Raw genomic sequence first — 26,937 nt, forward strand, 5'->3', positions numbered from 1 at the left:
TTTTCTTAGTTATATTTTTAAAGTTAATAAATAATTTTTATATAAATTTTACATTTTTATTAGTAAATAGATTTAGAAGTATATAGTTTAATTTTTTACAACAATGAAAATGAGTCTGAAAAATGAAGACTGTTAAAATCAAAATCTAAGTTCTTATTTTACTTTTTCATTATTTTACTATTTAACACTTTGTTTATGATTATTTTAAAATACTATGAAAAGCTTAAACAGAAAAAAATTATAAAAAAACTGGCATTATAAAGAAATTAACGGAAAAAAGGGTTTTGGCAAGAACACATATTTAAGATTTTATAGCTATATTTTATTTAATAAAAATTTTTGTTTAATTGAAGTTTGTATAGTCATGTTTAAACAATTTGTGAGCAACAAATTTCATGAATAAATAAAAATGTGAAGATAAAAAAATTAAATTGAGGTATCCTGGCTGACACCAGTTACGTACTTATAGCTCACAATACCAGAGCTCAGATTATTTTTTAACTTTTACTTTATTTAAACAAATAATTGAATGGTGTTAGAATGATTTCTGTACGGGCCCTTCTATTTGTAATTGAATGTACATCAAGTCTCCAAAGCAATATTTAGTCCAATATTACAGTTTAATTTTTATACCGCTCAGTTGGTGTGCTTATTAATAAATGTTTTTGTAAATATTTTGTGAGTTTATGTATTTTTTTTTAAAATAGCAGTAACATTTCCTGAAATTTTTGCACAGCTACTGTTGTTAAATATATTATTGTAACCTAATATTAGCTTTATAATATTATAAGCTATGGCAATTATTATGTCTGATTTTTTTTTCACATTAATGTCTAAAAACAGTGTAAAAATGTTATTAAAATTTATATGTAAACCAAGATTTTGACACATTTGAACAGTAAGAAATTTACAGATGTACCAAATTTGATAATATCAAATGCATTTAATACATATTTAAGTGGTTTCCTAATCTTTTTAAGAAAAATGCTATTAACAAAACTGCTTGTTGTTAGATCCACTAAAGAAGGTACTTTTAACAGAAAAGATTCAATGTTTTTAAAAGTGGATTGCTTTTCATATTTTTATTTTTTTGTCAAAAGTCACTATATAATGACCGATGGAGAGATCACAAGCAAAAGAAAAGGTGTGTCTCATAATGACAAACCCAGTTTTCATAAACAATTATTTGATTATTCTTTTTATATATTTAAATCCTTCAATCAAACAGCATCATTACTTCAGTACAACAATGAATCTCTCAGTGACTAAGCCGTCTAAAAATTTATTTTATAGAATTTTTATGATAAATCTAATTTTTTTTATTAAGTTGTGTATTTTATAAATTATTTATTTAATCGATTAACTATATTATTAATTAATATTATTTAATTTATTTATTTGTATAATTTATTAAATTGTGTATTTTAGATTTTCAAAATTCCTTTTTGCTGTAATTAAATCAATAGATAAATCTTTAATCATTTAAATACAAACATGTGAAATAATGTTAAAGTAAGTACATTAAGTAAAAAAAATTATTTCTCGTGTCTGTTATCGATGTTACTTATAAACTATTTATTTCATACGCTTTAAAAATATGAATAATTCATAAAATGTTTTAAATCACTTGAACATTCCAAGACACATTTTTAACAGTTTTATGTAATAAGAAATCATATCAATAACATTTTTCTTTGTAAGGATTTGGTGCAATTCAAAATCTGACAACAGTTGTCCATATTAAAATAATTATAAAGCTGTTTTGACAGAAATACAAAATTAAGATTTTTAAAGTGTACTTCTTTTTTAAGATTTTTTTTTTTACTATTGATGTGTTTATTTATAAATTACGGTCACAATTACAGTAACATACATTGCAAATTAATATTGTAACAAAATAAATAATGCAAATATATTACTGTTATTTATTTACTTATAAAAGTCAACTGACTTTATTATACCTTCCACCGACTAAACTAGAAAAGGGAATGAATAAGGAACATTCCATACACATGTAAAAAAACCTACCTTCCACTAGCATGCTAGGGCCGGTGCTGTGGGAGCGACAGTGCTCTCTCTCTCTTGCAGCCCCCCATGCATTTTCCTATATGTGCATGCACACAACAGCAAAACACCAAACTGCTGGAACTTTGAAGCGCACAATTCCAAATAAAGATTTTTGTATCCTTTTCATAAACCGGGGGATGGATACTAACATTAAGCTTAAGGATTATATAATGTACAAGTATAAAGAGAGAATTAGAGAAAAAAGGACTCATTCTATTACATGTTATCGATAATATCAAGTGGAAACAGGCGGTGGCTACAGTCACTGATAATGAAATAAAAGAATAAGGAGTATAGGCGGTGTACAAACATACACAATAATAACTAATAGACCATTAAAGATAGAAAAGTTAATAAAAGATATTGATAAATCATATTTTATCTTTTATTTATTTATTTAAAATCCGACAGGATAACCAATAATTACAGGTACTTACTAATAATTTATTTATGTAATGTATTAAAAAATTCAAAACCAACTTGAGATTCAAACCCGAAACCTGGATGTAGACACACATTAGTACCAGTCTCACCATGTAAGTGGGATAAAGTGGGTAACTTTAGTTTTAATCATCATAATTAGTAAAGATAAATATAATAAACTTGCATCCGGTTACACAATAATACAATCGATTTGTTTTTACGAAAACGAATGATACATTTTAAATAAAGAAGCAACCTGTTTTCTGTGGAAATTTGTTTATTAGATAAAAAATAAATATCTTAGAATGTCTATTTGAAAATTAATCGATAATACAATTCTTAAAATAGATATAAATATATATAAACTATCGTTTAATCCACTTAATATTTAAGCAGATGTTAAAGTCTTGATTTCACAGTCACATTGTAGAATCAAACTACACAATTCTGAAATCTTTTATATTATGAACAAAATGTTATTTATTAACATCATACAAAAAACACGACTTAAAAGCTTGACTGTTTGGAACCAGTAACTAAACTAAAAAACTCAATCCCCAGAATAAATAAGAAATAAAAAATGTGATATCAGATCTCTAAAAAATAATAAAGCATCCGGGTGAGGACCCAATAACTGTGTAATTTTTTAAATTATGATGATTAGGTTAATTAATGCGTGATCTACTGTAGAAATTACATGAAAACATTTGGAAGAGAGAAAAAATACTACAAGAATCTGCTCCAATTCATCCTCTACACAAAAAAGGAGAAAATGAAAGTTACGAATTACAGAGGAATTTCTCTTACAGTAACCTGCAAAATCTTACAGAAGTTATTGAGAATAAAATAAAAGAGCACATCAATTAACAATTTGAAGAATATATCAGGGTGGTTTAGAAAGGGAAGATCTTGAAAAGAACAAATAGTACGTGTCAAATTAAGAATCTGCATAGATTATAAACTTTTTAACCGACACTTTCCATTGCCTTTTCTAAAGTTTAAATCATTTTAAATTATCAGAACCATTAAAATAAAAAAAAAGCAATGCAATCAATCCCTTTTAATTGTGATAGTCATAAAAGAATGAAGGAAAACATTAAAACTAAATGCGGTAGAAAAACAGTTAGGTTAGAAAAAGGACAATCTAGGAAGAGATTGCTTTCCCTTTATGGAAGATCGGGTCACAATTAGCAGACGATTTTGAAGTAGTAAAAATTCAAATACAACTGTTAAAAGTAATCGCAGAAAAACAAGATTATATATTTCCTATGAAAAAGTAAATGTTTAAAGAAAGGTATCAGAAAAGACCAGAAGCAACAGAGTATTTATTTTTATTTTAAATTTTCTTAATTTTTTCAGAGATAGTTTTAAGTTATCAGGTAAACAAAAATTATAATCTTTTTTACATTTTCTCACAGTTTATACTTTCAAAAATATGTCTGTAGATTTTCAGGTATAAATGCGTAGTATTTGAGAAGAACTAGTAGAGCTGCAGGTAGAATCTCAGAGAACGGTGGGAGACCTGGTATCTCAAGTTTCTGCCCTCAATTTTGTAGGTTTGCAGCTTCTATCCTTTCTCTATTATGAACAGAATATATTTGAGATTTAACAGAACTATTACAATGATTTAAGACATACGTTTCAAAATTTTACTTCAAAACATGTCAAAATGTTAATTTTTGTTTATTTTAAAGGTTATGAAGCACTTTTTTCCATGTTTGTTAGTGAAAAAGAAGCAAGAGGAAAATAATTAATCAGGAGATAACAATAAAAAAAGACATTTTGAAAGATATTGATAAATATATGAAAGACACAGTCATTTTTTTCAAGTACATAAAAAAATAAAAACCGATAAAGATTTTGAGGTCAATATTGATAACATTACTAAAATGTAAGACGTGTGATGAGAAGTAAACTTTCAGGTTTTATAGAATTTTATATTCGTTCACGAGCAGTGTTATTTATCAAAATGCATTTAAAAAACAATGTTCATGAAAAACATGAAAGTTGTGATTTTTACAACAAGTCTCTCTTGTAAACTTTATACGCATTTTTTTTACACCGCTTTTTCTTAGCTGGTGGAATTCCTCAGCATCTACCAAATTATCCAATTGGAAATGGTTCTGGGCTTAAAATGTTCATAAACATCACCCATATATTATAAACTACAGTAATATATAAATCTGTGTTTGAGGCATACAAGGTACCTCCGCACCTTAAGTTGTAACATACAAAATGAGAAAAATATAATGTTAAATAAATTATACGCATTGGATAAATTTTATTATACCTGTTTTAATTTATGCACACTTGAAAACATGCTATTAATTTTTTTCTTAATCAAATTTCTTATATAAGATTTTTGAAGACCATATGGATTCTCTAACAAGGATACAATTAAGATGCCTTTTTAAATTTAACTCTGATTAAAATCTTTTGATAAAAGTACAAATTAATTTTGCTCAGTATGAATATTTAAATATAATTTTTTATTATTACATTACATTAATTACATCAATTTAATTATTACATTATTTAAATGTAATTACATTTTTCAGTAAACGATTTCTAACAAAACTTGCAAATATAATTTTTCTGTGTTTTATGAATAATAAGATGTGCCTTTAAAGAGTTTTTATGATTAAATGACTTTTGATAAAACTTACAAATATAATTTTTCACTTCTGTATGAATATAAAACGTATTTACTAATAAATGACTTTTGACAGAAGTTGCAAACATAATTTCCCTCATTTATACGAAATTAAAAATATGTTTTTGTAAATTGTATTTAATATTAAATGACTTTTGACAGAAGTCGCAAACATAATTTTTCTCTTCATTATCAGTAATAAGGTGCGTTTTTTATCATTATCATGAATAACAGACTTTTGACAATTTTTTTCTTCACATTAGCATGAAAGCTAATGTGTCTCTTTAAACAATTACCTGTGAATCTTTCATTGCAATATTCACAAACCAATTTTTTTCTTTCTGCGCAGGTAACTTGTTTTCACTACTTGCATTTTCAACTAAAGTTTCTGTCACTGTACGCACACGTACATTCACTGAATTTTTTTTTTATAATTTCATCATATACCGAATTATTTACGCTTCTCTTACAAGTAATACAATTCTTGGTAATTCCCTTGACGGTTCCTTTACCGATAGTAACCTGTAAATTAAAAATAACTAATAATTAAAAGGTAATTATGAATTAATATAAAAATATATCGATTACAACAAAACTATTTAATAAATTTATAACAGTCAATATATTTATTACTTCTATATTCATCTTAATCAGATCTACAAACCCACACATTTTACATACATAAAATTTTATATACAGGATGTCTGTGCTAAAGGTACCCAAAACATAATGGCCTCTATTTAGGAAATCTGTCATTGTAATATCTTATAACACAGGCTCAAATGACAGGATATATCCCCAAGATTTGTTCAGTATACTCTCAGATTCAGCAGAATACACATGTGCAGACAAGCCGACTCCAGTGCAACTTTAAAGATGTGGACCCCAAAAAAACGTTCAGTGCATGCTTTGGTTAGTAGTTTCAATCAGTTACGCACGTTCAATGACTTGCATGAACCGAATGGAATATCAATTCTCGAACATCCAAGTCTATCGTATTCCAAGGATACAACTTTAAGAGAGAGATTGCAAGCTTCGTTTCACAAACTGGAAGTCATCAAAAGGTTTGTTAGTTACAAGAGACTGTGGATCAAGTAAGCGATGCATTCACTGCCAGTCCCATTAAGTCTATTAGGTGGTCTAGTTATGGACTGCAAATTTGCAAATTCCTCTTTCTACTGTTCATGACATTGGTAATAAGTACTCCACTTGCAAGTGTACAAGTTACAACTCCTTCATCACATTAAACCAAATGATTGCCGCCAATTTGGTGTACTAGAAACCCCATACAGTAATCAAAAATGAAAGGAACATATTGAAAGTCAGTGTCAGTTATAGAAAAAAAAATAACGTCATGGGACTGTATTTTTTTCATAGAGCACAGTGTGACAGGGCACATCTACCGCAACGTGCAAGAATTTTGCCGTTTCTCAGAGTACTGCAGGATTCAGTTTCCAACAAGCATGTGCTCCACACCACTTTTATTGAGATGTTAGCATGTTCTTAATCAACACTTTCCCGCATGCTGGATCAGGCAAGGAGGTCAAACTGCACAGGCACCTAGATCTCTCCGATGAACCTTTTTTTTGCTTGAGGTTTTATTGAGAGTTATAAAAAAAAAAGTTTGAAATTTGGACGATTTAAAATGAAGATTGTTAAAGTTGTTTGTCTAATAATGCCACAGATGCTCCTAAACATCTGGCAAGAATTAAGATTATCGTCTACGAGATAAAAAGGAGCATACATTGAAGTCGACTAACCTATATTAAAACATTGTAAAATGCTGCGCTTATTAAAAAGAACTGTTAATTTATATATATATATGTATGATAAAACTAAGAAAAAATTATTTATAATAATATAATCTTATATTATAAATAATAATAATATGATAAAACAATAAATTTATAATAAATAAAATGAAAACATCTCTTACTGCTTGCTTTTTTCAAATTCTTACAATTAGCACTTTTGTGGTGTGCATCTTTTCTTCAATGTATTAAATATTTTTTAAAGTTACAAATTTTTAAAAAAAGTTTTTAATACCATCTGATGAAGCGGTGTGCATCGCAAAAGCGCTAATATATATACTTACACACATAGGGTGAGAAACTTAAAAACCGAACTGAGAGTTTGAACTGCAGTTGTTTGAACGTTACCTTCAACACTTCTATTAGCATCATTATTGGTTGTGAATGTTACTACTCTAATCTACTGCTGTCATTTGTAAACTATTCATGGTTCGGTGTGCAACAAGTTTTTGTAACAATGCTTTAATAGATCAAGGAATGGGTTCTTGTTTTGGAAGCTAATCACTGTTCTCGAATCCTTTCCAGGAATACATTAAATATTCGCTGAAAAATTCTGTCTAATTCACTCACCACACCCATTAAGAGTGCAGCCACAGTTAAATTATTATTAATATTAGGTGACTTTAATAAACCAGGTTCTGTGTGGGAAAACATCAAATACATTTCTTTTGTTAAATGTTATCATGCAAATTTAAATGTTAAAAATGCTGCTATTCAGCTTACACATTATTCTACAAATTGTAATTTTTGACAATCATATATAATATGCTAAACTGCTGTGGTAATTTTCCTGGTTTTGTTTTTTCCAACCTTACCGATATAAGTGTTAATATTGCTTACGGTGAAATTTTTTATCGTGATAATTATCATTTACCTTTAGAAAATATTTCCTAACATATTTGCCACAGTTACCGTATTTTGAATTCTAATCTTATACCGGATAATAAAAATATAAATTTTTAATAAACGAGTTTGATTCTAAATAATATTTATTTATTTTTTAAACAGCCACACAAGATTGATGCTTTTGCATGGAACACGGAAATGGAATTTTATAGCACAAGAATAACACCATGCATGACTAAAATTTGATATTCATCATAATATAGAAAATTTTTGCAAAGGAATTGCAAGAATGTATTATTAAAAATATTCTTGATTGTCATTTACCAAATATACATATAAAAAAATGTGTACTTATTATCACTATAATTAACCCCTTACCAGTTATTGACGGAATATTCCAACATAAACTTTTTTGTCTGGTTATAATTCATTCTCTACCGTAATATTCCGATGTTTTACATATTTTTTTTTCTTTAGTAGTATTCTACAATGACAGATAACGCTAGTTGTTAGTTTAAATACAGTATGAAGCGAGGGATTTTCATATGTATTTGATCGTAATCAGCCGATCTGCTGCAACCCACCAGGTTGGTCTAGTGGTAAACGTGTCTTTTGCAAATCAGTTGATTTCGAAGTCTAGTTCTAAGGTTCAAATTCTAGTAAAGGCAGTTACTTTTATACGGATTTGAAGACTACATCCCGGATACCGATGTTCTATGGCGATTTGGTTTCAATTAACCACACATTTCAGAAATGTGTCGACCTGAGATTGTACAAGATTACACTTTATTTACACATGTATATATCATCCTCTGTAGTAATCCTGACCTGCTGTAATGGTGAACTGTTTATTTACAGCGGTCTATGAAGTCGGACTCTGAGCATTATATTTTTTATTATATCGTGAAATTCTATAAATATATCAGTATATAAATGTATATTATGGAAATATTTTGCGTGTAAGTAAAATTATTCAGATAACTGCGTAAATATCTTATAAACACGTGTGACAGAAAATTTGTGAATATTGCTCAAATATTTCTAAGTGTGAAATAATATACATCTTGCATGGAAAAAAAAATGGTTTTAAATTACATATTATGTCATTATTATTAGTCAAAATACATACTTTAAAAATAAATTCTATTTAAAATAGCCTAAGGAGAAAGTACATATAGAATTTAATAAGAGAAATATAGTGAATAATATAAGAGAAATATGTTTACTATCTTGTTCATTTACTCTTACATGTGTTCGTGCTAGTTGCCAATCCAGCTGCTGCTACTGACACAGAGTGGTCCACGTGATGTGCCGGCTTAAAAAAAAAAAAACAGCAAACTCAGTTATCACAATTTTAATTCTGAGAAAAGTAATTTTATAAATCAACTTAAAACAAATATGCGGGTTGTTCAGAAAAATCATAACTTGACAAAGAAAACCGAAAATTTGGCAATAAGTTTCTTTAAACTTTCAACTTAGTTCATTTACAGTTCGATACATTTACTCAGATTTTTCAACTTTTGAATATTTTCAGTTATCATGTGATTTTTTTTAACTGTGATGTAAGCTGTTATCTCACCTTAGCATCATTGAAACTGATCTTTGTCTAGCAAGCCATTTCATCAGGTTTTGGAAGGGAAGTAATCATTAGGAGCCAAATCAGATGAATAAAGCACATGCTTCCACAAGTCATTGTCAAAGCGTACATTTTAATGAAGTGTTGCAGCTACAATCCAAGACATGTGTACAGTCGCATTAAAAGATAATGCTATTATTGTAGTAAAATAGCATTATCTTTTTGGCCAATGTGGCAGTCCCAATCGATCAATCTGGTAAAGCATCAGAAGCGTAATGCTTCCCATAATTGCAAGTTCAACATTTGAAATTCAATTATTATTAAAGAAATAATCAAAATACTGTAAAAAATATAATGAAGTCAAATTAAAGAATCAACAATAAGTGCATATATAAAGTTTCATTCATATAAATACTCCAATGAATACGCTTTGAGAGAGCGAGCATAAACTTCATACATCACTTTCATTATAAAATAATTGCATGATAAAACTTACCGCTTCATTTTTAATTTCATGATCTTCATATTTAATAAACTCGATCCCTTCAAACGCAACAGGATCTGTTACTTCAGTATAAGCATCATAACCGTTACCGAGTGGCTCCTCTCTCCCTTGCAACGATTCACTTTCCTAAAACATAAAATCAACAATTTAATGCTACAGTTAATGACATGACAAAAAAAAAACCCGAAAGTAAATAAAATTATACTTACACAATCAAGTGTAATATCTTCAAACTAGACTCCTTGAGTTAAGCTAGGCCTATATTCCACGAACATTCATTATATCTGTGAGCTTTGTTTTTGATAAAGCTGTGACTTTATTTTCGAGGCTGAGGCAATAGCTCATATAAACGGTAACCTCTTAACAGTCCCTTTATAGAACAATACCCTTATATGCTTATGAGATCCTTGCTTCCCAGGAAAATTATTATATTAAATCACAACAAACCTAGACTTAGATGTCTTAACATATTCCATACAGTTGTTCCCATCGTCAAGAACGCACACTTCTACAGTGTGCTCTATTGGTGTCTACATCAATCTTTTGTAGCTACGCCGTTTACTATACTATGCTGTACACTACATGAAGTATTTATTTATCTTGCCCGTTCTTGACTCCGGCAACAAGAACAGTGGTTAGAGGCAGTAAAACGTTTATGAAATATTTTATTTTTTCCAGAAAAAAAAATTACGACATATTCTTGAAAAAACCTTTTTTTATTATACAGTACTTTATCGATAAACAAAAAATCGTCATTAGTTTTCATTAGTGTTTTTTTTTTTGACAACACACTTTTATTAAGAATAAACCGGTAAATACATTTAAAAATCAAATTGGAAAAGTTTCAATAATAATCATTATTTTTGTTACTTGTATCACTACTGTCACTGCTAAATTCACTTTCAGGTTCATAATTCCTCGTGAAGACATAATCTTATTTTATCTAAAGAACAAACATCGCTAACTAACTACTTCAATGGTTATACGCAAACTGAGGAGCAGCATTGCAACACCAAAATTATTGATCGAACGATCTGACAAGAATCAACATGTCTGTATTCAATGACCCTATATGACGCAAGACGTAAGAGCCATGAAATATTATAGTCTTCTGACACGCATGAACGATTATGTCTGCGTGTTTTCGTTATTGACTCTTGACAGGAAGAGCAGCTATAAATATATAACTTCATAAGATAAAATTGGGTTTTGGCGCTATGCACAAGAATATGTTATACAAAGAAACGGCTATTGACTCCAGGGTCAAGAACACAATATCAATAAAATTATGAAAAATTAACACCGTATGCCTATTATTGTTTGGGAATACATATAACGAGTAAGAAAAAACAAATAAAACAACCCCGCTTTTAAGTTATACCAAGAATTACACCTGTCACTAGTAAATTAAATTTTCTTGACCTCAGGGCCAAGAAACGTAAAGAACATATTAATCGATTAATTTCAGACTTCTTGTATTTTAACAAGTGTAAAAATAAATTTTCTAATTTCTTTGTGCGTACTTGTGGATTAAATCGCGTGTGCACTATTATGTCATTAAACAAAGAATTATAGTACACGAATTGTAATTTGTTTTTTGTTTGTTATTTAATATAATTATGTAATAATTTAATAATAATTTGGTTGATTCAGCAATGTTGAAAGGAGCTGTTATGAAGGACTTTTACAGACTTTAATCAAAAACAGATTCTTCATTTTCATCAAATAAAATTTGAGGCAACATAGTGTCGGTGAGTTTTTAATTTAACTTATTAAAATACATAAAATATGCAACACAATAAAATACCCTCACAATTGTAAAAACCTTTAATTAATATACATTTAAGTGTGTCCAGCAGCTCTTAGAAAAGAGAAGATAGTTATAGGGAAAATATACGGGTTCTTATTAAAAAAAAAATGTCCATAGGGGTTTCAAGTTCAAAGAAAATATTTCAAAGGACAGAAAAGTTTTTCTAAACTTTTCTGGGATTCAGTAATCATTTTTTTATTCTGCAGATTTTTGTATTTATTGTATTATCATATTAGGATTAGTTCTATAATGAAGTTAATGAATTTAATTAAATTACCATAGATCAAAAATTATCTATCTTGAAGACCAACAGAATATTAAAGCCTTGTAGATTACCTCATATAACAGGTGAAGCGTATCCTGGTGGATAATGAATCTACCAAAGAGAGAAATGATCTATTTTAATTTTCAAGAGAAAATTTTTTAGTTTTTTGGGATAGAAGTGACATCTCCAATTTTATTGTCAGTAAGTAATATTTATAGTCGCTGATACTCTCATACTGAATTTTAAAAAATTTGCTTGAGCATTACACTTTTCACTCTATAAAAATCAATTATCATTAATGAATAAGTAAGTGTTAAGAAAATAAAACTCACCGAAATGAAAACACATTTAATCAATAAATCACTTCCAGGCTTTATTTTTAATTGCGACTTACTCATAAATTATGAAAGTAAATAATTTATTTTGTCGATCATCAAGAATTTCCCTAACTGCAACTGCATGTAGTTTCTGCCTTAATTTAGTAGTTTGAAATTATATTTTAACAAATGGTGCGTCATTTTGTCATAATGAAATTCTAAACGATTAAGCCACTATCAATTTTAATAGAACTTACAAGATGAAGAAGTAATAATGATTTCAAAATTAATATAATCATCGCAATGTAAAATTAACAAGTTTATTTATCAACTAGTAACGAAAAATTATATTTTTATTAAACTTTTTGGCATATTTTTTTTTTTTTTGGGTGATTAATGCAGTTCCAGGTGAGGCACAGTAGCAGGAAAGTTTCTGTTATCGAGCAATAGTTTCTAAAAAACCGAACTCATCTTCCAGCTATTCATGATGCAGCCTACCTATCGACATAATCTGCTCTCACCCATTTCACATAAAATATTTATAATATTAAATCTAATGTTTATTTCTGAATCATTCTGTTATCACGTACCATTACTTTGTTCTAAGTACTGTATTAAATTCTTAAACTTATAAATTCATTTTTTATCATTTTACCTCCAAATATCTTTTATATACCAAAAGAAAAAAAAATTAAAAAGTGGAGCATATGAAGCGTGTTAAAAAAAACAAGAATTTTGAAATTTTGCGGGTTGTATTAGTCCAATTCTCATGATTTTTTTTGCTGTACTGGTAAACATGTCTGAAAAGTATTTGTACATTTTTAGCCATATTGGATGTTTAGTCAGCTGTCAAAAGTATAACACATATTTTGGTACGATCAGTGATTTTTTTTTTGTATAAATAATGGATCGGAGAATTTGTATTAAATTTTGCTACAAGAATGGAATAAAGTGTAACGATGTTTTAAAAATGTTTAATATTGCTTTTGGTGAGTCTGCTATGAGTAAATCAAGCGTTTACGAGTGGTATAAGCGTTTCTAAGGTCGTGAAGAAATTGAAGACGACGAGCACTCCAGCACATCAACTAACGATAACGTGGAAGAAGTGAAAGAAATGAATTACAAGTGGTCACCAAATCAAAATCTGAGAAATCGCTGATGATGTTGGGATATCAATAGACTCATGCCGTGAAATTTTTTTGGATGTTTTGGATATGAAACATGCGACACCAAAATTTGTTCCAAAAGTGTTGAATTTCGAACAAAAACAGCGGCGAATGGAAGTTGCTCAGGAGTCGCTAAATAAAGTCAACAACGATGCAGACCTACTGAAATGAGTCATAACAGATGATGAAACACGGGTTTACAGATATGATATTGAAACTAAGAAATTGTTTCAGTACAGTCATTCTGAATCACCAAGACCGAAAAAGGCTCGACAGGTACGGTAGAAGATGAAGGTTATGGTCACTGTGTTCTTCGATTTTAACGCCATGTGCATCAGTTTTTACCACAAGGTCAGATAATCAATACAAGTCTAACATTGTTTGCGTGAAGCAATCCGAAAAAAACGCCTGGATTTGTGGCAAAACAATTCATGGCTTTTGCACCATAATAATGTGCCTGCTCACACTTCATTGCTTATTCATCTATGTTTAGTAAAAACAACACTAATGATTTTTTTTTGAGGGTTAAAAACGCCTATGCGTAATCATCGCCCAGAATTTTTTTTAATAAAAAAATAAACAAACTAGGTTTAGTCTAAAAGATAAATAAAACTTACAACTAATATCACACTTAAAAACTAAAATAAAACCAAAAGTAAATAGACTTTAATATTACAACCATATTGGACTTTAAGTCCAATATGGTTGTAAAGGGCCCATTCTCAGATAACAGAAAGATTAAAAAGAAAACTAAAAATATAAAAACTCTAACATAAAACTTAAAACTAGATTAAAAACTAAAATAACAAAAATGAAATAAAACTTAAAACTAATATCATTAAAGGCTTGCATCTAATATCACTAAAACCTTACAACTAATTTCACAGACAGTCCTAAAAATACAATACATTAAAAAAAAACATAAAAGGCTCCCTACTCGGATAACAGAATCAAAAACACAAAACCACAAAAATTAAAATAAAAAACAAACATATACGTAACAATATTAAATTTTTTGATTAACCCAGCGCTACGCGAAAATAGAAACATCCGGTTTAAAACTTCATTATCATTGCTCAAGACACCACCGATGTTTCTGAGTAGTTTAAATTTACGATGCAACACCGCATAACATATGCAATCTACGAGTATGTGGCAGTTGCATCGTGCATATAGGGGTGCATGTCCTGCTGACATCAGGTACTCATGTGTGACTCTCGTATTTCCTATTCACAATCGACAGGGGACCATTTCCTCACGACGAGTTTTTCTGCATGATGAGTCCCATGGCAATACAGAATCTTTAATGTGACAGTTTATTATCCATCCAATCACCTTGCCACTTTGCTCATACGGATTGTTTTACGTGATTAAAAATCAGAAGTAGCAACACAAGTGGTGAAGGAAGGTTGATTACATGCGTCTTTGGCAGCGGAATCGGCATATCCATGACCAGGAATCCCTACGTGACTAGGGACCTAGCAGAAACTTACTTGTGTGTTGCGATTATTCAATTCGGCGATTATGTTGTAGATTTCAATGACGATAGGACGTCTGGAATAAAAGTTTTCCAAGGCTTGGAAATCACTACACGAGTCACTACAAATAAGGATGTTTCTGTACTAATGATATTTAGAACCATATTTAATAGATATTAGAGGATGTTAATGATATTTAGAGCCTTATTTATAGCGTATAGTTTAGCAGTAAACACACTCGTAATACCGGATAAAACAAACATATAAGTTCTATTACTTATGTTTCGATCTATCAGTGTATACCACCGCGTCTGGGTTCATCTTGGAGAGAACACACTGAAACATTTGCTGGAAAACAGTAGGTAGTGTTGATTATTTATTGTACATCATAATGTCAAACGTAAAATTTATAAGGTTTATTCCCCACCGAGGATATGAGCACGGATACATTGGAAAGAATGACGGTGTCAACATTTATATGCTACAGTAGACGTCGGGTACGGACACCTATAGGTGCAGTACAACGTGGATGGTCCTCATACCTTCCTAAATTAGGATTTCTAAGGACTGAGTCAAAAGCCGGGTGATTTGGCTGTCCTTTGAGGCGATCAAAATAAGATAATAAAAGCTGGTTTCATCTATCCTAAAGTGATGGCTCACCACAGTCTACAAGTAAGCTTGCGACAGGGCTTGATCTAAATGCACCTATGGCAAGCCAAAGGAAAGCATGATGTACAGCATCCAGTATTTTAAGCACGGTATGAAGAGCTAAAGAGTAGGAGACAAAACCATAATCTAAACAGGAACAAACAAAGGAATAGTTTAAACGTATCATAGATGATCGATCGGCTCCCCAATTGGTGTTACTAAGGACTCGCATCATATCTAAAAGTTTGGAACATTTTGTTTTTATTCTTTGATATGTTTGACCCAAGTAAGACGGCTATCAAAAATTAATCCTAAAAACTTGATGTAAGGAGAGATGGCAATAAACTCTTCATTGAGAAAAACATGCAGAATAGAAGGGTTTCGTAGCAGAGAAAACACTACACATTTTGTTTTTTCGGATGAAAACTTGAAGACGGTAACCCTCGACTAAGCTTCAAGGCGAGATTATAGTGTAACACGTAATGATACCCAAGCCCCATGTGACTTTCTTTTTCTATTCCCAAAAATAAAGAGAACCTTAAAGGGCCGTCGTTTCACAAGCACAATGAGATTAAAAGTGAATCGCTACAAGAACTAAACACTATTCCAAACATCGAGTTCCAAAAATGTTTCGGATATTGGAAAAAGCACTGGCACATGTATATATCGAATGGGGACTATTTTGAAGGGCATAACATTAATATATATGAATAAATAAAATTCTTTCCAAAAAATAAAAATTCTTGTTACTTTTTGAACACACCTCATATTATAATTTCTCTATATTCCTTACAATACTGTTTACTATAAATTATATATGTAAATACAATCATAAACCATAATTCCATTTTACACTTCATTTTAATTTTCATTTTACTGTTTTTAGAGCTTAATTTATTGTTAATTTAGTACAAAATGAATGTGCATTTGTCACAGATCATACAACAGTTCATGGTATTAAACGGATTTTGGTAAATGTCTGTTCATATTCTTAATTTATAAATATTATGTTGAAGTTTTGGGTGGTGGATTTTCTTAAAATTCCTTTTTTTATTTTTGCTAAGTAGGTCTTCTGCATTATATAATACTTGTGGTAAAACTACGGTTTTATAGTATTTTAATTTTGTGTTTTTGGATAAGGATTTTTTCATTGTGAATGGAATGTTCCTTATAAATTGATAAGCCACTTCCTTCTTTTTCTAACTAGCAGGGCAGGGCTCATTTTGCTTGCCCAACTGTTGCTCCCTGGACCCCTGATGCGTTCACTTGCTCATGCTTGTGAGAATATTAAGTATCTTACAGAAATATTTTAAGAAAAGAAATATTAGTCTGTAGAGAATATTTTTCTGAACATTATAGTGTTTTTATATTTAAAATAGGTTTAAGGAGCGAGTAGATAAAGAATTTAATATTTTTTTCAGAGAAATATAATAGCCATATTGATAACAGGGAGTTGAGTTAGGGATGCTACCTTGTTCAATTAGCCTTGTGCGTGTTCGTGTTAGTTGCCAGTCCAGCTGGTGCTATTGGCATAAAGCAGACCACGTGGTGGCTGGTTGGATGCACGGCAACCATTCTCTCCTGTTAAATAAAGAATCCTTTTCTTTTTTGCTGCTAAATATTAACTAATACCCTTTCTTTTATAAGTAAATAAAAACACAAATATAAAAAATAATCTATGCGAAGAAATTAAATTAAATAATCTCTAAATTAACTGACAATGGACTGCCAGGAGAGTCGGCTGACCCACCACCATTGGTTTTCTCTGCGCCAATAGCAGCTAAAATAAAAATGAGAGCACATACGACAAACAAATCCACCAACCATCCTTTTTCATAGAGAGTGACATACATTAATGGTAATCATTTCACCTAAATATGTAATTTTTTGATATTTAAATATTAAAATTTCTGATTTTTTATCTATTCTCCTGAAATTTTCATTATTGGGATTTTGTTTCTATTATTAGCAAACTATGTTGTTTAATTGTACGAAATATGTACCAATTTGGTTTAAACAATTTTCAAAATCTTGAATTTTGATTTTCATCTCTATGTCTCTTGCCAAAATTATTATGTTGTCAGAAATGTTAAAATATTTATACCGTAAATTAATTTTCACTTATCAAATAAAAATCTAATTCTTCATGATTTTTAATTTACTCATAGCTGAAAAGATTCATCTACATATCTACTGTTAATCACAGTAAGAGAAGAGTGAGAAATTTTAATTATTTTAAAACAGTTGAAAGATAACATTATTTTAAAATGGTTGAAAGAAAAAGACTTTCAGGCTGTAACCCAAAATTTTGTGGTAATTCTTTTAATCTTTCCACTAGTCCCTTGTAATTCATTCATACACTAGGATACATGTCAGTACCACTAACATATTATTTTTTAGTTGTAGGTAATGAAAAATAATAATGCACTGAAATTTTTCTGGTGTAAATTATGAGGCAAAATTAATTGTTTTACACATGACAAGTGTAAATTATTTGTTAAATCACTAATAAAAAAAATTAGGAAACACAGTTATCACAAATTTAATTCTGAGAAATTATAAGTCAACTTAAAACAAATATAGGGGTTGTTCAGAAAAATTATAGCTTGACAAAGAAAAACAAAAATTTTGCAATAAGTTCTTTAAACTTTCAACTTAGTTCATTTACAATTCTATACATTTACTCAGATTTTTCAACTTTTGAATACTTTCATTATCATGTGATTTTTCTAACTCTGTGATGCAAGCTGTTCTCTCACCTTAGCATCATTGAAATTAATGTTTGTCTAGCAAGCCATTTCATCAGTTTGGGAAGGGAAGTAATCATTAGGAGCCAAATCAGATGAATAAAGCATACGCTTCCACAAGTCATTGTCAAAGCGTAAATTTTAATGAAGTTTTACAGCTACAATCCAAGACATGTGTACAGGCACATTATTGTAGTAAAATAGCATATCTTTTTGGCCAATGTAGCAGTCCCAATCGATCAATCTGGTAAAGCATCAGAAGCTTAATGCTTCCCGTAATTGCAAGTTCAACATTTGAAATTCAATTATTTAAAACACGGTAAAAAATGTAATGAAGTCAAATGAAAGAATCAACAGTAAATGCGTATATAAAGTTTTACTCAAGTACCCCGATGAATACACTTTGAGAGAGCGAGCATAAACTTCATACATCACTTTCATTATAAAATAATTGCATGATAAAACTTACCGCTTCATTTTTAATTTCATGATCTTCATATTTAATAAACTCGGTTCCTTCAATTATAACAGGATCTGTCACTTCATTATAAGTATCGTAACTGTTACAGAGTGGCTCCTCTCTCCCTTGCAACGATTCACTTTCCTAAAACATAACATCAACAATTTAATATTATAGTTAACGACATGGTGACACTTCTCATATGACATGACAAAAAAAAAACCAAATGTAAATCAAATTATACTTACACAATCAGGTATAATATTAACTTCAATCGGTTGATGTGGTGAAAGCAAGCATAAAGTTTCCTCTGTGGTATCCCTTTCATTTTCTAGTTTGATATTGTTAGAAGACAGAATTTCATATTTGTAGATATTCTTTACAGATATATACATTATCTTCAGAAATAAAAACATTCTAAGTAAAAATTTAAATATTTATAATGAAAACAATAAAGTCGCTATTAACTGTATTACATTTTATTCATTGAAACAAACACAATCAGTCATGTTTAATAAGGTGCTTCCACATACCAATGTATCGCACAGAATTTACAGCTGACAAAGGTTTCAGGTAGTCAGACACATACACGTGTTTGGAATCCCAGAACACTATCATGAAGATATTTTTGCAGCGGGTTGTTTTGAATTTTTTTTATTTGGCGATCCACACTGCCACTATTCCATGTTAACAAGTTTTGTCTACCATCACAACATTGAAAAGGAACATATACAAATATTGCACGCTAAAATATCAGATGAATTCAACTCTATAACTATAGTGACTAATGGTACATGAAAGTTGACAAGTCAAAGTTTTGGAATTTATAACAGGGGAATGAAATTATCAGATAACATCACCTACTGCTTTGTGCAATATTTTGCTCTGCTATTATGTTCCAGTGTGCATTACATCTCAGCAGCCCCTTGTACTTTGAATCTCTCTATATATATATAAATTAAATTAATAAAAAAAACAAATACATACTAAATGAACACATGCAATTTAGATGAACCTTCTTCTAAGCGTAATATATAAATCGATTAGTATGTTTGATGTTTGCCACTGAATTCAGAAGAGTATTTACTTAAAAAAAGCCATTTCAAAAGAATCCAAATGAAACATAAAATTCAAAGCTCAGTAATTCTGAGCAATTAATTTGATCACCTTCAATTATTTTCATAATAAACCATAGTAGATAAGCTTAGGATCGGGAAAATACAATATCTAAATGACCGATTAACAGGTTTGAATACCGATGACCCATGCAAGATCAAAGTCGGAGCTGAGATATCAATATTCTAATCAATTAACAATTAGTTTTGTGAGTTGCAGTGACCTGTTAAGCTAATAATCCATTCTGTGGAGAGAGGTTACAGTTTTGCAATAAAACTATAAACTACCTTAATAGTTGTTCAGTCTCAGATGAATGAATGCGCTCTTTATAAGGTGATTAACCATCATATACAAGATTACCATGTGGTGCAGTCTCTCTCTAATTAGTATATTTCCATTAAAACATAAATTCGGCCAAGCGTCCTACAAGACAGCGTTAAGCATTACCATACTTTGGTAATTTATCCCTAACTTCACTCCCAAAAATCTAACCTTAACTTTGACTCAAACCTTAATCCTAGCCTCTCTCTATAGAATGGATTAACATCCAAACGTGTCTCAATAACTAATATAACTGATTACTACAGTATCGATAACACGGTGCGGACTTTGAACTTGCATGGGTCATATGCTATCCAAAACTGCTTTTTGTAATTTAAATCTTGTGTTTTTCTGATCTGAGCATATCTACTACAGCATATTAAAGTATAAAACAAATTAAAGTTGATCAAGTAATTGCTTAAGTTTACCAAATTAAAAGAAAATGCGGTAACGGTTTTGAGGATTAAAATGAATAAATATAATTCTGAAATAATACACATAAAACGTTTTTAGGGCTGTAATCAATAAATAAATAATAATGCATACGTTAAAAAACCTTACAGTACTCTTCTAAGATATTTAGTTTTAAAATCTGGTTGAATATGATTTAAAATTAGCCAAATTTATTTTAAATGTAGTGGAAAAATAAAATCGTTAAAAAAAAAGATTTTGTTTACATATGCATTTATCTGTAAACAGTTATAAGCTACAACCATTATGTTAATAAGTTATTTTTTTTTTTAATTTTAAAATTCAATTCTTTATTATTGAAATAAAGTTTGTTAAACAAATATTAAATTGGATCTATCATTAAAATTATCTCGAGAGATTGACTACTTTGTAATGATATACAATAATAAAGAAAAACCAATAACATTGTGCACAAACGAAATGAAAAATTACTGTCACTGTTAAGTAAATGTGCAATTAAAAAAAAAATATCATACCGTAAGAATCACAGTTCAATAACATAAGGTACAAACCACGTTTCATCATGCTGTTCCAGCTTGCGTACAAATTTTTTAAAAAACATGGATGAAACCTTTTCTCAACTCTTACTATAATTTTCCGTGTATGTTTTCGATGACGTTCACAACGTTGAAGAAAACGCAGGATTATATAACGTAAAAATTATTAAATAACTGTCTGCGAAAACAAAACTATTCTTTATGAATTATTAACAAACAACTATAAATATGCATACACAAAATGAACGAATTAAAATTTTCTCTTTAAAGCTGCATTTCTGAAGAATAGAAAAAATATAAACTGAAAATAAAAGTAAGAAAAGTCATATTTTACAGTAATTAACAAGTAATCAACGATCAACTAACATTAACTTTCTACAGTTTTAATTCAACCAACACAACTCGCACACGCATGATTGTAACGGACAATAGCGATGGGATCTCTCGAATGAAAAAGTAGTAACAATTCGATTAATGAAATATATCGAGATATCTCGAATTACTACTAACTGCATCATTAGAATAACGTTTTCGTTTGGAATGAACTAATTACTAAGGTAGGCGAATACTACCGAATGATGACGAATAGTAAATTTTATTACTATTTTTAATTCGTCACTCGCTCGGATTTGGAAGATGAATAGGCAGAATGCTAACTACTAAATGGAATACGAATGATGAGAGAATCTCAACGACTACTTTTCATTTTCCTTTACACACGATTACTTATTTTCAGCAACGAGACATCTTATTTTCTGACGTGATTTCTCGCTACTTTGTTCACTATGATACCACACACTGAAATATAGAAATACTGGGATGGGCACTAGCGTTAGAAATCCGTGGCAACAAAGATAGCCGATTTAGAGGTATCAAATCACAAGTTATCTTTCATAATTCAAGTTATTGTAGAAAGTTTTTATAAAAACATTTATACGATACAATGATTAACTCAACATTTATTTAATATTCATAAGCATTGAAATTTTTCTATTAATTACATAGAATTATGAGATTTTATCATTTAATATTAACTACAATTAAGTTTTTTGGAATCACTTTCTGAAGGGACGGTACGTTAGGTACAATGCGCATGCGCTGCACTGTGCGACAATTAAAACTGTACCTCTAAATCTATCTGTCTCACGTTCGTTTAACGCTTACGTTTAACATAGGCAGTGCCCGCTCCAGTATTTCTATATTTCAGTGCCACCACAGCTCCTATTGATTTGAAAAAAACAAAAAAAATTAAACTCAAACTCACCGTAAAATGTACGTTATCATTTTCTTGTCTTAGGAATTAACAGATCGCCACACTGTTATCATTCTGCTTTCACTTTTATTAATTACACAAAAGATATTTGAATAAGATGCCAGAATTACATTTTTTTTTTAATTAAAAGAGAAGAATTTGATGCAGCACTGCTAAATTCTTAACTAGAAAAATAATTATTAATTAAGGTTCATCAAAAAATATGATTATATAGACGAGCAAATAAAAAAAATTAAACAAAATAAATGTTCTTCATCGTTTTCAAATGCCATTTATATATATTTTTAAACATTAGCTTACGGTCTATTTAATTTTATTCACAAAAACACAAATTTTTGTTGGTAAATTTAAAAGTTATTAAACTTAGTATCGGGTAAAACAAGTTATAAAAGATAAATCGGTTTAAAAATTCCGCGTTAAAATAGCCATTTAAAAAATATTTTTTGTCCACGTTTTATGGAGGTAGTCTATTCCTACGCAAATTGGTTAGCTGTCCGGCCTTAAAAAATACTCTTTCTGGGGGAACTGATGTTGCAGGTATGCAGGAGTACCTTAAATTTATCTCGTATAATTCGGGTAATGAATTTTTATGCAGTCTGTTTAGATATGGCATTTCCAAATATTGTCGTATTGCAATATTTCGGTTGTTTCAGGCGTCATTGTTGTGTCTGAGGTTCTAAGGTCTTCATTTAACGGCAGAGTATCCACGTCCATTTGCCTGGAATTAATTAAATTTGTAACATCATCAATTATCCATTTTTGGATATGCTTTACATTTTTTTCTACGTCAAATGCGGTTTTGTTTTTAATCTTGGATCAACAAAAGTAGCCTTGACTACTAATTTATTACTTTTCAAATGGCTAAACGAAGTTGTTTTTTAGGTGGAGCTATATTTTTACTTTATTAAGTGAAATTTTACTACGGGTGATTATGCGGAAGGAACAGGATCTACTATTACTGGTAGTACTGTGCATCGGTGAGGTTGATTAATTGACGAAATACAAGTTCAGAAGTATTTCCTCATTCGTTGTTATTATTATTATTACCTAATTTTTCATTTAACTGTAAAAGGGTGTTTCCGTTTTAAGTGCTCTATTAGGTTTGTAGTATTGCCGAAAAACTTTAAATGTGTTTTGCAAATTTCACAAGAAACGTTTTTTTATCTTCATTTTTAATAAAAAATGTCAAACGGATGATGGTTTCATAATTGTACTCTATAAATACAACTAAATATGAAAGTTCCTAAACGGCTAAATTATAAACGAAAATAATGAAACTCAATAAAAAAAAGGTTTAACGAAATAATCTCTAAATGAATAAATTATAATAATTAATAACTGCTATAATACTAAAATAAACGAAAAAATTCTGTAGACTGAATCAAAAAACTCTATTATTTAACATTGACTGCAACGGTAATAAATAACACCGTACGAATTAACGCAAGATTTATAAACAAAAAAACAGAGATATCAAAATATTAGCGACCGATTGAGAATGAGAAAATAATTCAAATAAAACCGCTGCATTTGCAAAAAATAATTTTTAGGGAGGCATTATTAATTGCGGCGCCAGTAACCAGTACAATCATAATAAGGTTAGTAACAGCTACAGAGTAATTTTTTAGTCATGTTACCCAATTTTAAAGGTAATTTAAGAAATTTGGGTGGAATAAAAAAATTAATTTGTTACTTACAAAACAGATTTAATAAAAAGCTATTACTTACATAATTGTTAAAGAATATGCTCAAAATGCCTCACCCCTTGCGGTTATACACGCACGGAATCTTTTCAGCATATTAGCAGAAAACTTTTTAACAGTCGCATTAGAAATATTCGTGATTAAGTCTGTAAAAGTTCATCAAAAGTGTGAGGATTGTTTTTGAAGGCCTCGGACAATATAGCCCCACAAAAAGCAGTCAGGAGGTGAGGTCTGGGAACCTTGTAGGCCGTAAGCCCTTGCTTATTATTCCATCATCAAAGAACTGTTGCAGAAAATCCACGCGGAAAGTTTTCGTAAACTTTTCCGTGGAGAATTGAGGGATCTTGTTTTCACATTCTCTAAAACGTAATCTGTCAAGCGAGTCGGTCGACCGCTACGTTACCTGTCTCTCGAAATCGGTTTGCTAGCCTAGAAATTGACGTTTTTTCTGGCGGAGGAACACCAACAAATTTAATTTCAAATGACTATTTTACAATCGCGTACGATTTCGTAGCAAAATATCGTTCAAGAATGAAAACTCGTTGTTCTACGGTAAAAGACATTCTGTTCGTAACACGACCGGAAACGGCACAAAAGTTTACACAGCTCAAGGAGAATCGACTCGCACTGCCGTATCTATACCGGTTGAGTAGCGCTACCGACTTCGTGTCACAAAATAAAATTTTCCTTTCTTAGAAAAAAATTACCAGACATTAATAATCGGGTAACAGGACTAAAAAATCACTCTGCATTAAGTGTACTCGTTAACTAATAATATTATTCAATGTTTGTACTTGTGAAAAAATATTAGTAATATTCATATTTCGAATGACTCATTCGATTATTTATAATATTATATTACTAATATCTCGATTATTAAAATCATTCGATTTTGCCCACCACCGATGGACCGATGATGCCAACATGAAAATTAGCTTCAGTGTAAATGCTGAAATTGTTTTTTATTTTGTTAAATACAATTTCCAAAAGAAAAAAAATTATTACATTATAAAATAACGTTTTAAATAGTTAAAAAAAGAAGAAGAAATTTGGAACAACTTGCGCTTGCACTTCATGAGCAGTAGAAACAGCACAATTTGCAGTCATCAACAAAGCAGACACTGTACTGATGAAAAATTGCAGATGTCTTGTGTTCTGTACTTGTAAGACGATCAAAAGATGTCTGCAGAGGGACAAGTCTGTTGTGAAACGCATTAACATTGATGCGTTTGGTCCCCTCTAATGAGAATCAAAAAGAGAAAAATGATCATTATCCTTAAATACAGCATCTGAGTACTGGTCTTGACAGATCATTATCCCACGCTCCTGGCTCTGGAAGTATTGCTCGACGCCCGATTCTATATTGCTAAAGTAGCCCTCTATTTAGTATGTGCGCGCGCGCGCGTATGTGTGTGTCTCCCTTCCTCACTTATTCGCTCTCACTCACTCTCTCTCTCTCTGCGTGTGTGTGTTTATCTTTAATACCCGTTCATAATATAAAAGAAATTAAATTGTTTAGATTTATTTAAACAAATGTGTATGTATAGCCTATATATATATATATATAGCCTATGATACTTCCAGTAATGTAACGATTCCAAAGCAGGGCCATACATCTAAATCGGTTCAGCCATTGAGCTGCTATCATAGAAACAGCATACATACCTACATTAATTACAATCCTTTTTGGGCAATCTTGTAAGATGTACCAAACTTTATGTCTACTATACAGCCTATGACACTACCGGTAATGCAGGGATTCCAATGGTGAGGGGGGCATATATCTAGTCTCTTTTTCTGTTTAGTCTCCAGTCATCTATCTGAATCAGTTCACTGTTGAGCTGTTATGATGGAACATACATACATACATACACCCTAAATACATTACACTCTTTTTTGGGCAGTCATTTAAAAACTAAATTAGCCTGTGCTTAAATCATATATTGTCAACTTTTTCTTATTTTTAGCTTAACTAGCCACGCATCAAAAATCTTAACTAGAATTCTGTACAGAATTGAGAGGGGAGTGTAAAAGTGTTAGGAGAAGACCGATTTGGTTTCAGGAAAAGTATAGGGAAGCAATTTTAGCACTCAGATTAATAGTAGAAGGAAGATTAAAGAAAAACAAACCGACATACTTGGAATTAATAGGCCTAGAATAGGTATTAGATAACGTAGACTGGAATAAAATGTTCAGCATTTTAAGAAAATTAGGGTTCAAATACAGAGATAGAAGAACGATTGCTAACATTTACAGCAACCAAACAGCAACAGTAATAATTGACAAACATAAGAAAGAAGCCATAATAAGTAAGGAAGTCTGACAAGGATGTTCCCTATCCCCGTTACTTTTTAATCTTTACATAGAACTAGTGGTTAATGATATTAAAGAACAATTTAGATCCGGAGTAACAGTATAAGGTGAAAAGATAAAGATGCTACAACTTGCTGATGATATAGTAATTGTAGCCAAGAGTAAAAAGGATTTAGAAGAAACAATGAACGGCACGGATGAAGTCCTACGCAAGAACTACCGCGTGAAAATAAACAAGAACAAAATGAAATGTAGTAGAAATAATGAAGATGGAAATCTAAACTGAATGAGAAAATAGGAAGAGAAAAGATTATGGAGGTTGAAGAATTTTGCTATTTGGGAAGTAGAATAACTAAATATGGACGAATCAGGTGCGATATAAAATGCCGAATAGCACAAGCTAAACGAGCCTTCAGTCATAAATATAATTTGTTTACTGCAATAATTAATTTAAATGTCAGAAAAAGATTT

At 30.2% G+C, this 26,937-nt stretch overlaps 1 protein-coding gene across 7 annotated transcripts in view; it reads right to left on the reverse strand.

Moving 5' to 3' along the window:
* The window catches only part of LOC142333800 (uncharacterized), a 94,408-nt gene that overhangs the window by 22,572 nt on the left and 44,899 nt on the right, over positions 1 to 26,937 (reverse strand). For 3 of the 7 annotated variants that reach the window (XM_075381321.1, XM_075381322.1, XM_075381323.1), the window contains exons 3-6: positions 18,782 to 18,916; positions 9,873 to 10,007; positions 9,049 to 9,115; positions 4,361 to 5,665 (exon numbers count right to left, since the gene is read on the reverse strand). In XM_075381321.1, the coding sequence (XP_075237436.1) occupies positions 5,652 to 5,665; positions 9,049 to 9,115; positions 9,873 to 10,007; positions 18,782 to 18,916 (351 nt within the window). In that variant the 3' untranslated portion in view covers positions 4,361 to 5,651. Of the gene's footprint in view, positions 1 to 2,072; positions 2,149 to 2,749; positions 4,069 to 4,360; positions 5,666 to 9,048; positions 9,116 to 9,872; positions 10,008 to 18,781; positions 18,917 to 19,020; positions 20,631 to 26,937 lie in introns of those variants that run through there. The other 4 variants (XR_012758701.1, XR_012758700.1, XM_075381324.1 and 1 more) reach the window with 4 other exon arrangements.

Source organism: Lycorma delicatula, chromosome 13 (assembly GCF_047948215.1).
Source record: "Lycorma delicatula isolate Av1 chromosome 13, ASM4794821v1, whole genome shotgun sequence".
Classification (NCBI taxonomy): Eukaryota; Metazoa; Arthropoda; class Insecta; order Hemiptera; family Fulgoridae; genus Lycorma; species Lycorma delicatula.